General features: G+C 33.4%; 1 protein-coding gene across 1 annotated transcript in view; it reads right to left on the bottom strand.

Annotated features, from left to right (window-relative positions):
* LOC127855887 (PDF receptor-like) overlaps positions 1-14,187 on the bottom strand; it is a 45,129-nt gene that overhangs the window by 10,247 nt on the left and 20,695 nt on the right. The window contains exon 2 of the mRNA XM_052391780.1: positions 380-502. Within this exon, the coding sequence (XP_052247740.1) occupies positions 380-502 (123 nt within the window). The remainder of the gene's footprint in view (positions 1-379; positions 503-14,187) is intronic.

A 14,187-nucleotide genomic window follows, 5' to 3' on the forward strand; every position in this document is an offset into this window, starting at 1 on the left:
TGAAAAAGGGGTTTAATCCATGTCCGTAAAGTGTCGTCCCACATTAACATTATCAGGGACGCCACGCTCCGCCTCATCTGGGTATTTGCTGAGAAGAAAGACTTTCTTTAAACAGAATATACCATACAAGCGGAAAGTGTTGTCCCTTATTAGCCTGTGCGGACTGCATATGCTAATCGGGACAACACTTTACGCACATGCATTAAACCCCTTTTTAACAAAGCACAGCTCAAATGTATACATCTCGTTTAGCTAGTTACCATTCATGCACTGGCATATATATACTAGAAGTTTAATTATTGTTTTCTATGAAACGCACATCACCATAGATGTTGAGAGGAGAAACGCATATAAATAACTTTTGCTTTGAAAACCTTACTTTCCGGACCCAGCCTTGGCAATGGTAGGCAAGGAAGGCGTATAGTAACGCCTGCCTCTGTCGCAGGCCAACAGAGAATCGTATCCCAGGTCACATTGCAATATACCTCCTCTTCAATCAAACCTTTTGTGATAAAGAGTCATACAGGAAAAAAACGCCATCAATACGTTACAAATAACTCAATACAAGTCTCAAGTGTATAAGGTAAACTCGACAAATATAATTATAGTACAAAAAGTCGAAATAAGCCAACTTATATTAAATCATTATTTGCTATGAATGTTAGCCAAGAACGAATAATAGTTATACGGCATGTAATACAATTAATATTTTATTTCCTGTCTCAAAACACTACCATATTTTGTGTTCACGTTTTACTGACACGTTTAATAAATTCAAATTAAATATATCCAAATAATGTCAGCCATGCATAGTCGTTTGATGACTTACGCTGTATTTGTTTATAAATGGCAATAATTATATTCAATGCCTACACAAAAGTATGAATCCTGGATTTAATTTAATTGCAGTCTCTGATGCTAACGGATATTATGAAAACTGCATTTGACACGCATTTGGCAAATTACTGAACAATATTTAGAAACGTCGGTAACAGTCAGAGCAATAAGGCATTTTTGAATTGTAAAACAGATTCACAAATACTCAATATAGCGCATTTTATCTAAACTGCAAAGAAGAAAGTTTGTGGTACCATGTATGTCAGAGACAATCCAGTGATTTGCATCAAGCGATTGTTTGTTTGACAGACACGTATTCCATTGGTTGACTGCATATAAAAAGCTTATTATAAAGATGACATTATCACAAGTAAAACGGCAAGTTTGTGAAGATATATCTTATAAATATAAAACATTCGGTTTGAACAAAATAGAACAAAATACACATTCGGAATCAAGAATCACATGTAAAATACATTTGTAGTTCGCTACGCAGTACTTGCAAAGATTATTTGCAAAGAGACTAGACGGGAAAAGAGTCTGGTGCATGCTGAGTGGACACTTTCATATTCATAAGTAAATGACACCGTTAAAGGGGGAGATACAGGTCGGCTTGGAAAGTATTTAATGAAATGCTATTATTAATCGGCAAATTCTTAGTGAGATATTCAAAACTGTATTTGCGCGAGTTTTCACGTGCACTCACATTTAAGGTGTCAACTGATAAATATGTACGGATATCAGCGTCGAATCTTTAGAAAAAATGATTCAAAATTACAGTAAAACAATACGAATTCATTAAAATGTCATTGACTTTATTTTCGTTCATTGACTTGCCAGTGGTATTACTATATCTCTAAAAATGTCATTTTTTTGGCATGCATACTTGTCCAAATGCTCTTTCCCGTAGTTTTAACTAGCATTGCCAGCGTAAAATCGGAGCTACTTTTCTTCAAATTTTCTTTTTTCCGACATGATAATTAAACATTGTACATTGTATTATACCTAAATGTATTAAGCTGCATTTTAAAACAATATATCGTCGTTGTACACGTGAGGTATTGTATAATGCGTCATTTAATACAATAAACGGATAATAAATCACAATTAGACCTAATTTATTTAAATTGTCGCATTCATAGTCACGAAAACATACAAACTTGGCCTTTTTCAGAGTAATTTAATACGAATACTCCGTCTAAACGGTAATATGTTATCATTTCTGTTTCAAACTTGCATTTGAATTAATGACGCAAATCGTAATCAGAATTTCCATGCATGATATTTTATTATTTTTCAAGACTAATATATGATGTGAAAGGATGATACACTATCATTAAGTGTATTACCAAGCGCTGTGATAGATGGATGCCCCCCACTAAATGTTTAAAACAGCTGTTCTTAAGTCAATAAGACCGAACTAAAACAAAAAACAAAAAGCAGCACTTATTATATAATAATGAAATATGATGTAACGCACGAAATAAAGACGTTATCGCTGCATGTTACAACATTCCCATTGTTTGTAATACTTCTAAAAGACGCAGCACTTTAGCCAAATACATCGCATATGTATTGTGTCCTTCTTTTAAAATCGCCAGATATGGTTAATTGGAATGTTCAGACAGAAAAGTGTTATTTCTTTAATTAGTTAACCTTATTAAAAAACTATAGTTTTCTTTACGTTAGCATCCGTCATCATTAACCGTTTTAAGTGCACACCCGGCAAAAAACTTCATCGAAAAAACAACAGTATCCCGTTCTCATTAAAAAGCTTTTAGAGAAAAAAGTTTTAATTCGGCAAGGTCAAAGCAATGTCTCATTTTGTGGCGAGGTGACGAATGAAAAACGGCGGTAAAGTGTTCGTGAAATTCTCACTTTGAATTACAAAATATATAAAACATTTTCTCTTAAATCTAACAATATTAAATCGTATTGTATTCGGCTATTTTCATTTTTAATGTGAATATTTCACACACATGACAACGAAAAACATATTAACGTTAATGAATTTCAAAAGAAGAAAACCCGTCGTTTCTATCGTTTTCTTACACACATACAAATACCTAGTTAACCAACATTGCCAAAACAGACATATGCCTATGTTAGAAGAAACCCATTAGTTTGCAATAGATCGTATAAAATGGCTTTAGATATGCGCAAATCTTAACATACTTACAAACAATATCAACCAACTGATATCTTGTAGAGATTTTAAGACCTGTTATTACAACCTCCGCATAAAGATTTGACTGGCACCAGCAAAGCTGGATTAAATCCCTGCCTTCATAACCAACCACGATGATAGCCTAGCTACGTGTTACAATAATTTTACCGTTGCTACTTGTACTGTTTATGCCCCCATTTCGAAGAAAAGAGGGTATATAAATTTCGCACTGCCCGTCAGTCTGTCAGTATGGTTGTCAGTCTGTCACACTTTTCGTGTCCGCTCTATAGTTCAACTAGTTTTCATCCGATTTTTACTAAACTAGGTCAGAAGTTGTATCTAGACAATAGCTAGGTCAAGTTCAAATATGGGTCATGCCGGGTCAAAAACTAGGTCACGGGGTCACTTTGTGCATTTCAAGGATTTAGTTTTTAGGTTTCGAAAAATGCTTATAACTTTTATCAAAGCGTTTATAGGGGGCATATGTCATCCTATGGTGACAGCTCTTGTTTATATAAAGGTATTTTTTATATTCTAAACCTTAACTTATACGCTATTGTTTAAATATAATAGAAAATGATACTACTTTTCATAATATAATACTTAAACCAAAAAATAAAATCTAACCAAATCTGGAAGGATATTTCATGATGTAAGGTAAAGTGAGTGTTTTAATTGATATCGTACATTCATGTGTTTTGTACTATTTTATTCCAATTTAGTTCTATTCGTATTCAAAAAATAAAGGAAATGAACAATACAATGCACAATGCAGAATCGCGAATTAAAACAATTCGCATGCAAAAGTTTGTATTTAACGTAAACAGCTAGCATAACTTATAATTGACATTTGACCCGCGTCATGCGAACATTTGTCTTATCAAATATGCGGCCAGCCTAGATCAAGACCAGCCTTGACAATCTGGTTAGGAGTTTCGCTCTCCGCAATTCACGAAATGTTTCCTATGCTCATTAGTGGACTAGCATCCGCACAGGCTTTATTAGAGCTATGCTGGCAAGATTATACATAAAACTATTTGCGCGCTAAGCATTTCAGTTAAAATGTGTGAGTGTAGCTGAAACATTGACATGCGTATTGTAATGAGGCATCACTTTCAACAGGTGTTTGTCCCAAATGCCTTTAATTCGTTACGCCATAAGGCGGTGACCGCAAATTAAAATCAAATCATTGTGATGTACATGTATTTAATAATGTGAGTAGAGTGTATTTGAATCTGGTTTGCAGGTACGGATTGAAAATGAAATAAACATAAATTTCCATTTACAACCGACTAATTTATAAATTAATACCAACATTTATAAAACTCGTATGATTAAGACTGTATCTTAATACTTATACAAATGACGGTAATAACACAAATACAGCATTCATATACAATATTTGAGAGTACCTATTATCATACGTTAATGATCACGCTAAGGCAATACTGCCTTTCCGGAATTGATGTGTAACACGGAACATCCATGAATACTTTTTCTTGTTTCCTACATGTTTGAATAACAGCAAACTAAAATAAAAATCAATGACATTCTAAGAAAACTGAGCGTCACATGTCCTATTTGTCAAGTGTTTCAAAAATGTCTCAGTATTTTATCATTATTAAACCGAACAGAGTTGTCCCAATGACACAGCTCAGATCAATCCAGTTGATTTCCATATTAAGCAAACCCATTCCCATTTCCCATGTGTTCCTAATATTTCTATCTGGTGTATAACATTATCTGATACAGGATTGCACGGGGCAATCTGAACAATTGATCATAGTAAAGATAACGAGCTGCTAACGAAACAAATTTTAAAATGGCAAAATACAATAGGAAGAAACATAGCAAAGCGGTGAGCGTAATTCTCAATCCGATTAATTCCAGGGCTAATTTAAAATCTGTCACCATTTTACATCTATATTACCTGAATATTATACCAATATATTGTTTAATAAAAACAAATGACTGTTTTCATGATTATATGTGTCTATGATTGTATCAACTTAATACTGTTTCTCCGAGCTTAAATTTATAAATGCATAAATACGGTTACGTAAAGTGCTAACCATGACCTAAGTGTCTTCAAAATAAAGACCACGTATAAAAGGCAGCGACATAATCAAATGGCCCCCTGGAGACACTCCAAACACATTTATAAAAGGAACAGACCTTTTTTGTCCTCAGTATGCCGATATTCTTCGGCGCATCGATTCTATATGTCGTTGAAATGTAAGATAATTAAACATTTCCTAAATGTTATTCCCGTGAAATTGAATGCAATTTACTCTTAGAATTGTACCACAACAAGTGTTGTCTCAAAAAGAAGTTTATATTGAAATGATATCTGATTGATGCCGTTGTACAAATACGGCGTAGAATTATAGAGATATTATTACAAGGACATGCATGCTTTTACCTACCATATAATAACGAAACATCGCACCAATCCATGTAGCATAACACGAAGGGCCATTATCTTACCCAGAACTTTAATATATTGCAATTTCAATATTTGTATAGGTCTTTTATTGAATTTCATGTAACATATGAACGCACACGTTTCATATGGTAAGTTTTAACCATTGTACTGTGTTGATGCTTTGTAAAACAACTAAATATCATGAAAAATGGAACACAAAGCTGATATCTGCATTTTCGGTAACATTTTTGTAAACTAAGAGAATACAAATGTGCTCAATATATATCATTGATTTTATAAGCAAAGCTAAAAAAATAAACATTTTAGGGTAATACAAGTCTGAACTTGTCAAGGTCAACGTATTGACTTCGTTCGTAAAAGGTGATAATTGTCTCAAATGTCTGTACATTATGCCAACATTACGTAACTGGGGTGGCAACAGAACTTTCTATATTCTATATGATGGAGACAATTACGACTATTTTGAAACATTAGAATATGTTACACATCGAAAACTGGTCTCTTGCGGCAAATTATTATGGCTTAACTAAGTTCGCATTAAACAAAACCATACAAATACATGGCATAACGCAATTTTTTCGTATCTACATACATAACAACAACTCTTAACAATAAGTCACAATCACAAGTATTATGAGTAAATCGAGTTACATATATTTACAGAACATGTTAAGGATTAATACAATGGCGTAAATAAATCGTTTTATAATTTCAAATACAAAAACACAAACGACAAAGAAAACTACAGTGCACGATTAGTTACTAATTTAGCAAGAAATACACGAAATCTTAGAGAGCAATAGATCTTACGAAAGAACAACAATAGGTATGCCAATCAGAAAGCAATTCTCATAATACGATGACTTGTATACAAAAATGACAATCGCATACCGTAACTCCTCTAAGTTTTCAGCCACTCTTTGCTTCGGACACACTAATCGTTCGATAAAATCATAATATTTCTCGACTTTTATGTTTCAGGACACCTCAATATTTTCCTTATTTTTCGCTATAACGAATGATCCTAATTTTTCGGTCAGTTGAATTGTTTCAGAATCCTTCACTTCTGTATTCAATGACAATCCACGAACGTGTTTTTGACGATGCAGCTTCAGCGATGCAGCTCGTCTAAGTAATCATACCATGAAAAAAATCTTCACAATGGCGACCGATTTAAAAGACCGAGCCAGTCCGATTGAGTTAGCTAAATTTTCTCAATCGGAACACCTCGCTGATTATGATTGATAAAGGTAACGGTAGCTTGATTCCCGTCATCTTTCAAATTTCTCGAGAGTTTCGGGACAGGAACCAGACACGAAACTGCTAGGTGGCACTTCAAACGCTGTGACGCTGTGAAAACCCCAAATGTAGTTATTTTTAGATTTGATAGATAATTTAACCCGCCTCCCAGTTTCGCTGAATGGGTCAAGTTCCCCACGGGTACTACTTCCCCGTACCCCCCAATTTTTTTTTTCGTAGCCAAATATTTGTTCGTACCCAAATATTTTTCGTACCCACATGTTTCGTACCCACATATTTTTTCGTACAATATTATTTACGTTCCCAAAATTGTCGTACCCAATTTTTTCCGTACCCATATTTTCTTACCCACATACACAATATAATTGTGCTGATATAGATTAACTGAAATTGATGCTTTAAGATCAATCTTCTTCAAAAGCATCGTCACACCTGTTCTGTCAGTACTTTGATTACAACATAATGGCAGCCATACAACTGGCAGAAGAATGCAAGACGTCTGTGAATATTTGCGTTATTGGGGTAAAAACGCATTTATACCGGTTTTTGACAATGGCTGTATGCTAAAACTTAAAGATGATGAACATGAAATGATTGCAGGAAGTAAAAAATACCCACCTAATTGAACAAGTTAATAATAAGAATCAGTAATGATAATCAATTTCTTTTGAAAATTCTTGTTTTGGAACTACATACCACTTCACTTAACAAATCAGCTATCAAAGGAAATGTATCCTATTCAAAACGTGTTCGTGAAAAATATGCTGCCGTATTTAAAGAAGTAACAGACAACGATTCAATAACTTCCAATTATTATCAACGACATTAAAACTTAGATATGTTAAGATCAAAGCTATGAAGTCCTTACTACAGCATGTTAAATGTTGACAATCAGACAGGTTCAGTTAAAACAAAGCACGAATATCCGAATACGATCCTATTCATATAATCTCTTTGTTTACAACATTTTCGGCTACTATATTAAAGGCATAATTGTATGTATCAACATTTTCGGACCCGACTTTGCTTAAGCGTCCAAAGACTTTTGGTAATTACGGTGATTTTATTCTTCGTTATGAGGTTAAATGCACCAGCCACCGACTTTTTCTGAAGAATGATTATCGATACAATTATAATAAATTCGTTTCGATTGTACGTTTTCACGATTGAGTATTTGTTTTTAATAAGCAACTATCGGATGTATTATCATACGGTTTGAATAGGGGACCATTACTATTCCGTTAAATGATTGCTTAAGAAGATTATTTTTTTAAAGAAATCGCTTTACGAAAACTAGTTTGTGCTGGTAACTTCCCAAATTTTAGGGTAGGGGTGTCCCGCAGAGACTTCCAAAATGTGACCCATTTTTATACAAGATTTTTTTAAAGCCATTTGTATACGATACCATTGAGAAAGTGGACCAATTTTAATACAATAATTTTTATAAACTGGACCCATTTAAATACTAGAATTTGATAAAAATGACACAGTCAAGTTTCTGCATCTTTCCCGTTACTGAAATTTACTGTTTGATACCAATTTATATACAAGAATAACATTTATCATACCCATTTTGATACTGATAATTTCAAATCTATATGCATTTATATACAAGCAAATTTCTGATTTCAATACCCATATCTATACTTAGATGCTCACAACCATACCCATATCTATAATTTCAGTCGAACAACACACCCCATAAAATCGGCACATCCCTATATACCCGTATATAGGAAGTTACCCCCCCCCGGGGGTGTGTACGTATAAAATGCATGTAGCGTAAGTAAACCTCCGCCATTGATCTCTGGTTTTTATCTAAAAGTTTACGAAAATATATTATTACTTTCGCGTGATATGTAGGAAAATGTTTAAATGTAACAATACTGTTTAATTAATAGGATGTATTTATTCATGACGCCCATTCTAAAAACGCATTGCTTTGCATGCACTTGTGTTATAATTACCTTTGCATCAATTGTGTAACTACGAACGCAACCTTGCGCAGAGGAGCTAATAGATCAAAAGAGTAGGTCCCAGTGTTCTGCATATCTGTTGTGAAGTAAACCGAAAGAAAAATTGGATATGCGTAAATTGTCGTCCTTCGCTAGGATGTGCAAACAGCTCAGACTTATCATTGACAATTCTTTCCTCCTAACTGTGTTTTTTGCTTAGGCGAGATTTCTTTCAAGAGATATTTTAATTAAAGCGCAAAGTGTCGTCCCTGATTAGCCTGTGCTAATTTTGGACGATAGTTTTCACACAAGAATAATGCCCCATATTCGAAGAACGAGGCTATACCAGACATTTTTTTCCGCGAGGATTAATTACACGTTAATTGTATACAATGGACACTTGTGAACAAAAAAAGGTAAACTGCTTCATATCACTCGCATACTATATCCGACTTTGTGATAAACGTCCTAAAAACGTGATTTCTGTTTTCTTTTATCAGTTAAGAATTATTTGACACATAGGCCTATAATAGAAAGTGTTTTATTTTTTTCGATTGCCATCAGGGTTAAGGGTCATCACGTATCTTTTACAGAGAATGCATCTGCAAACGTTTAGCTCTTAAACCAAGTGTTTTACATTTGCACTAGACATCGTTTGGTGAATACAGTTAGAATTTAAACAAAGTAAATGCATAACATTTAATCAAGTTATTCTCAGTGTTTCCGATCGAATTTATGATCTCGTTTATTGATCAAAATAAGAGAATTAAAAACATCTTCCTTACTTAAAATGCAATGTTTTGTTTCATGTGTTTGTGAAATTCATAAGTATAACAGTGACATGATATCAATATATCGCTGAATGTAAATGAACACTAATTTAAGACAACAAACTATATTCAACTATCATACCAATTAATTTATACGCAATAATTATAATATTATGTTAGGGCATAGTTATTAATACAAGAAATATAGTTCATGTCGGCCTTTATTGATCAATTGGAGGGTAAAGCATACGCCAGCATTAACATTCCAACAGGAAATTACTACTCAAGCAGAAGTGTTTAGACACAATATATTTTACAATTAAATTCCCCAGAGTTTTACATGAAAGTCACGGACCATAGGAGGCGGATCTCATTACCGGGCAAACCCATAATAGTATCACATCTGAATATAGGATGCCATTTTTGTTACATGTGAAAGATTTTTTTTTCATACCAACGATCTATAAAGAAACATGAATCTGTATTGTAAAGGCGTCGCATGTAATACTTCGTCCGGGATATAATAAAATTGTTTATGTGAACGACATTACAGATCTTTGCAGTAAGCTATTTGTTGGTTACATAAATAATTATTTGTTGCATTTTGTTATGAAATATTCAAACGAATGAGTATACAATATGCACCAATGCTGAGATACAAAAACAAAATACTAAAGTTGTTGTGTATTGAAATTGTAAGATGTCAAACACATCAGTTTTACAATATACTTTATTTTGTTTGAAAGAATGTTGAGAAAAATGAGTCTTACAAACATAATGTTAAAACTCAAATAACATTAAAAAATGACAACCACATGTATAAGATGTCTCTTTACTTTTGTTTATCTGATTACGTTCAGCTGCCAAAATGGCTCAATCACACGGATTAAATTTTACAATTATTTGCTTCGGCTGGTAAAATGTCAAGTTACTGTAATGATAAATGCTTCAAATAATGATTTCAGGACAACTCTAAAATCCTCCATTTGTATGGAGGGTACTACCGTATAAGAGTTTCCTGAGGTACAGTTTTGTACGAAAAATTTAATCGATGTTTAGGTGAATAAAATATTAATATTACATTTTTAAACGGAATGTAAAAGGTATACTTCTTTACTGTATATTTGTTTAAACGATCCATTTTTTCCAACACGATTCGATAACAGTTAGTTTATGCCGCAGTAAATACCAACTTGCATTTTGTATGCATAGCCATTGGATATACTTTCCTTACAGTATGAGAGGAATATTGTTCGCCGTTTTTTTTGTCAGAGTGCTTTTATTAGGCATCGATTGGAAAAATAATGAGCTATAATACCTTATACGGCTTGCCTATTACAGTGACGCAGCAACGTCAAACCTTCACTCAGCTAAACGTTTCTACTGTGCTTTTTCCCCAAACGTTTGTTCATTTTCTTTAGACCTAAGATATCTATCAGCGTAATATGGTGATAAGCGGAAATTGATATTTACTGTCCAGTGTTAGAAACCTGTTTTGGTCGAACATTGCAGACGTATTGTTGAAAGATCCTGTGTTGAATGCCAGCTGAATGTCTAGCAAATAAATCACTTCTTTATAGTACACTGGTATGTTGTTGTATGTCAAAGCTCAACGGCGGTACAGGGTTGTTTAGCAAAACATATTGTTATCAATATCATTGTTGGCAACCAATAGAAGAAAAATGCAAACAAAGAAATGTTCGCGCTGATATGATGGCGTTTTGATTTCGAGAAACATTTTGATGCCGTAATAGTAGAAAACATATGGGCCGTGCTCTGTAAAAAGGGGGTTATATGCATGTGCGTGTAGTATCGTATCAGATTAGCCGGTACAGTCCGCACAGGCTAAACAGGACAACACTTTCCGCTTTTATGGTGTTGTTCGTTTACATTAAGTTTTTTTCTTAGCAAAAATCAGATTAAAGCGGAAAGTGTCGTCCCTCACTAGCCTGTGTGGACTGCAAAGGCTTATCTGGGATGGCACTTTAAGCATTAACACCCTTTTCACAGAGCATGGCTAATATATAAAACAAAATACAAACACATAAGAAAATAATAAATAAAAGTATTTGTACTAAAAAGCAGCTAAAGTAATCAGAGTGTTACCGACTTTGTTCACTCGATTCTAAAGATCTCCAGTGAGGACACAATGCTGAATTCGACATAAAGATTTCTTGATGGGACAATACTGTTTTTACACTATGATGTTTTCGATGCACGGCTGTAAATCACGCGCGCCACCTTTTTTTTGAGATGCAATAATAAATGAGCCAATGAAACTTCCGAGATTGCGCTCAGGCCCGGATGTTATAAAATGTCATGGATAATTTTACAGATTGATAAGGTTTCATATGTTGTTATTTTCAACATAATTCGCATTATTTTTAAAATTGGGCAATGTATAGCGATTCAGCGAAGATTAATTCATCCAAAGATGTACAGAAAAATACATTCACCCATTTAAAATCGTGAGAAATTTTATAAGTTGTGGCATGGTGGAGTTTTAAAAAGCATTTCGATGAGTTTTTCCTGATTGACGAGAACATTTACATCCAATTAAATCGCAAACGGCATAAAACGATTGCGTACAACATACATTTGATGCTGCATGCACTAAAACATAGGACTCTTGCCGACGTAGTAGATAATTTTGCATTTCTCCAAAATAGAAGGAGCCAATGCTAAGGAGATGGCGCTAATGATAGGAGGTGGCGCCAATGCAGGATGTATCAATTAACAGTCGTATCGCAATCACATTATCACATGACGTACATTTGATAGATAATGTTATTTATTATATTTAATTCATACTTCAACGTACATACGAAGGCCTAAATCTTTACAAAACATACACACATTCTATACTAAATAGGATGTAGTTTTTTTTAAATATATAAGTGACCAACCCAATTAAGAAGTCACAAACATGAATACAACCTACTGTACGATATATACAATATATATAACTATATATATATCGTTCTGTATACATCTATCTACTAAAAGTATTCAAAAATGATTTTCCATTTGTTTTTAATAAAACCATTTTCTCAATAAGTTCTACAGAAAATTGAACAGACGACGATTTGTTCAGCAACAACTCAAACATTAAAATCATCGTAAGCTTGTGCATGGCACATGGGTAAAATTAATTTAGGAATTCAATAGTGTAAAAGTTATTAAGGACTTCAAAAGTGTAGTAGTTATAAAGGAGTTTAAGAGTGTGAAAGATATCAAGGGATTTAAGAAGGTAAGTGTAATTAAAGAGTTTAATAGTTATCAAGGTATTATTACAAGAGTTTAAAATTTATCAAGGAAAATGAAAAGTGCAAATGTTATCAAGGAATTCAAGATTTGAAAAGTTATCAAGGAATTAAATGATGTACATTTATATACAAAAATGCATGAGTATAACCGTTACCAAGGAATACAAGAGGGAATCTGCAGTCAGCAATAACACGCGTTGCATCAATACAATACTTAAATAACAGACAATGCAAAAATCCTCGATGCAATATTAATGGCAAACTATTATATACTTAATTTGCAATAGATGGAATGAACACACACAAGCATACTTATGATGATGCATTTAGTGATGATATGACAAAGAAACTATCCGAATGTTCCGCCTCTCAGGTATTTTTATGAACATTTCCTTTTTAAATCGTACTTGTTTTTCCGACATAATAATTATACACGGCATTTAATCTGAATGTTTCATATTTCATTTTTGAAACCATCTATCGTATTTGTACATGACACTGTGCATTATTGAAAAATACGTAATTAATTGGAATAACCGATCATTTATTACAATTGAATAGTTATCCGTCGAATTTGCCGACATTACAGTCACTTTATTGTTAGCGAATTAATAATTTTCAAAGCAATTTACTACGAAAAATATGTCTATCTCGAAATATGTTATCAGGTATCCAAAGTTTGATGACACCATTTCAAAAAGCATTATCATACATGTCTTTTGGTTAGTATACAAGAGTAGTTTGTAAAAGGATCGGTTGATAAGCTTTCATTCAGTGGTACAATTCTTTGATAGAAGGGTGCACTCCATCTACATTTAAAAGCGGTTGCTTTTCAGTACAAAACAAAAACAGCCATTATATATCAATGACATATGATGTCCCACACAAAATACAGACGTACTCGCTGCACTGTACATAATTCCAATATAGTAGTAGCGTTCTGAAAGACGCGAAACTAATACCTTTAACGTCACAAAATATATCGTGTGTTTCTTTTGTTTTAAATCGTCCGTGAACGGAAATTAGTAAGTCCATACAGAAAAGTATTACTTAATATATATGTTAACCTAATTCAGAAAGCTAGAGTTTACTCTATTTTCTGTATCAGACATCGTAAATCGTTTTAAGTGCACGGGCGGTAAAACAATTCATCGAAAAGCCAAAAGTAGCCCGTTCACATTAAAAAAGCTTCCAGAAAATATAGTTTGAACGTGGCAAGGTCAAAGCATTACGTAATTGCGTGACAAAGATGACGACTTCCGAAATACAATATGGTGTTATCGTCTAAATCAACGTTTTAAAATTTCAAGGAGAAAGAAAGAAATTGTTTTACTAGCGCCTAACAATTTTGTGCATAAAATAAGCTTTTTTAATGTATGCAAAGAATGGTGTATACCAAGAACACTTATTTTAGTAATCATGGTTTGGAAATAGTTAGCTTAAAAAGAAGTAACAACTAGTAGTATCAATCGTTTTCTAATTATGT

The sequence above is a fragment of the Dreissena polymorpha genome, chromosome 13, assembly GCF_020536995.1.
Source record: "Dreissena polymorpha isolate Duluth1 chromosome 13, UMN_Dpol_1.0, whole genome shotgun sequence".
In the NCBI taxonomy this organism is placed as follows: domain Eukaryota; kingdom Metazoa; phylum Mollusca; class Bivalvia; order Myida; family Dreissenidae; genus Dreissena; species Dreissena polymorpha.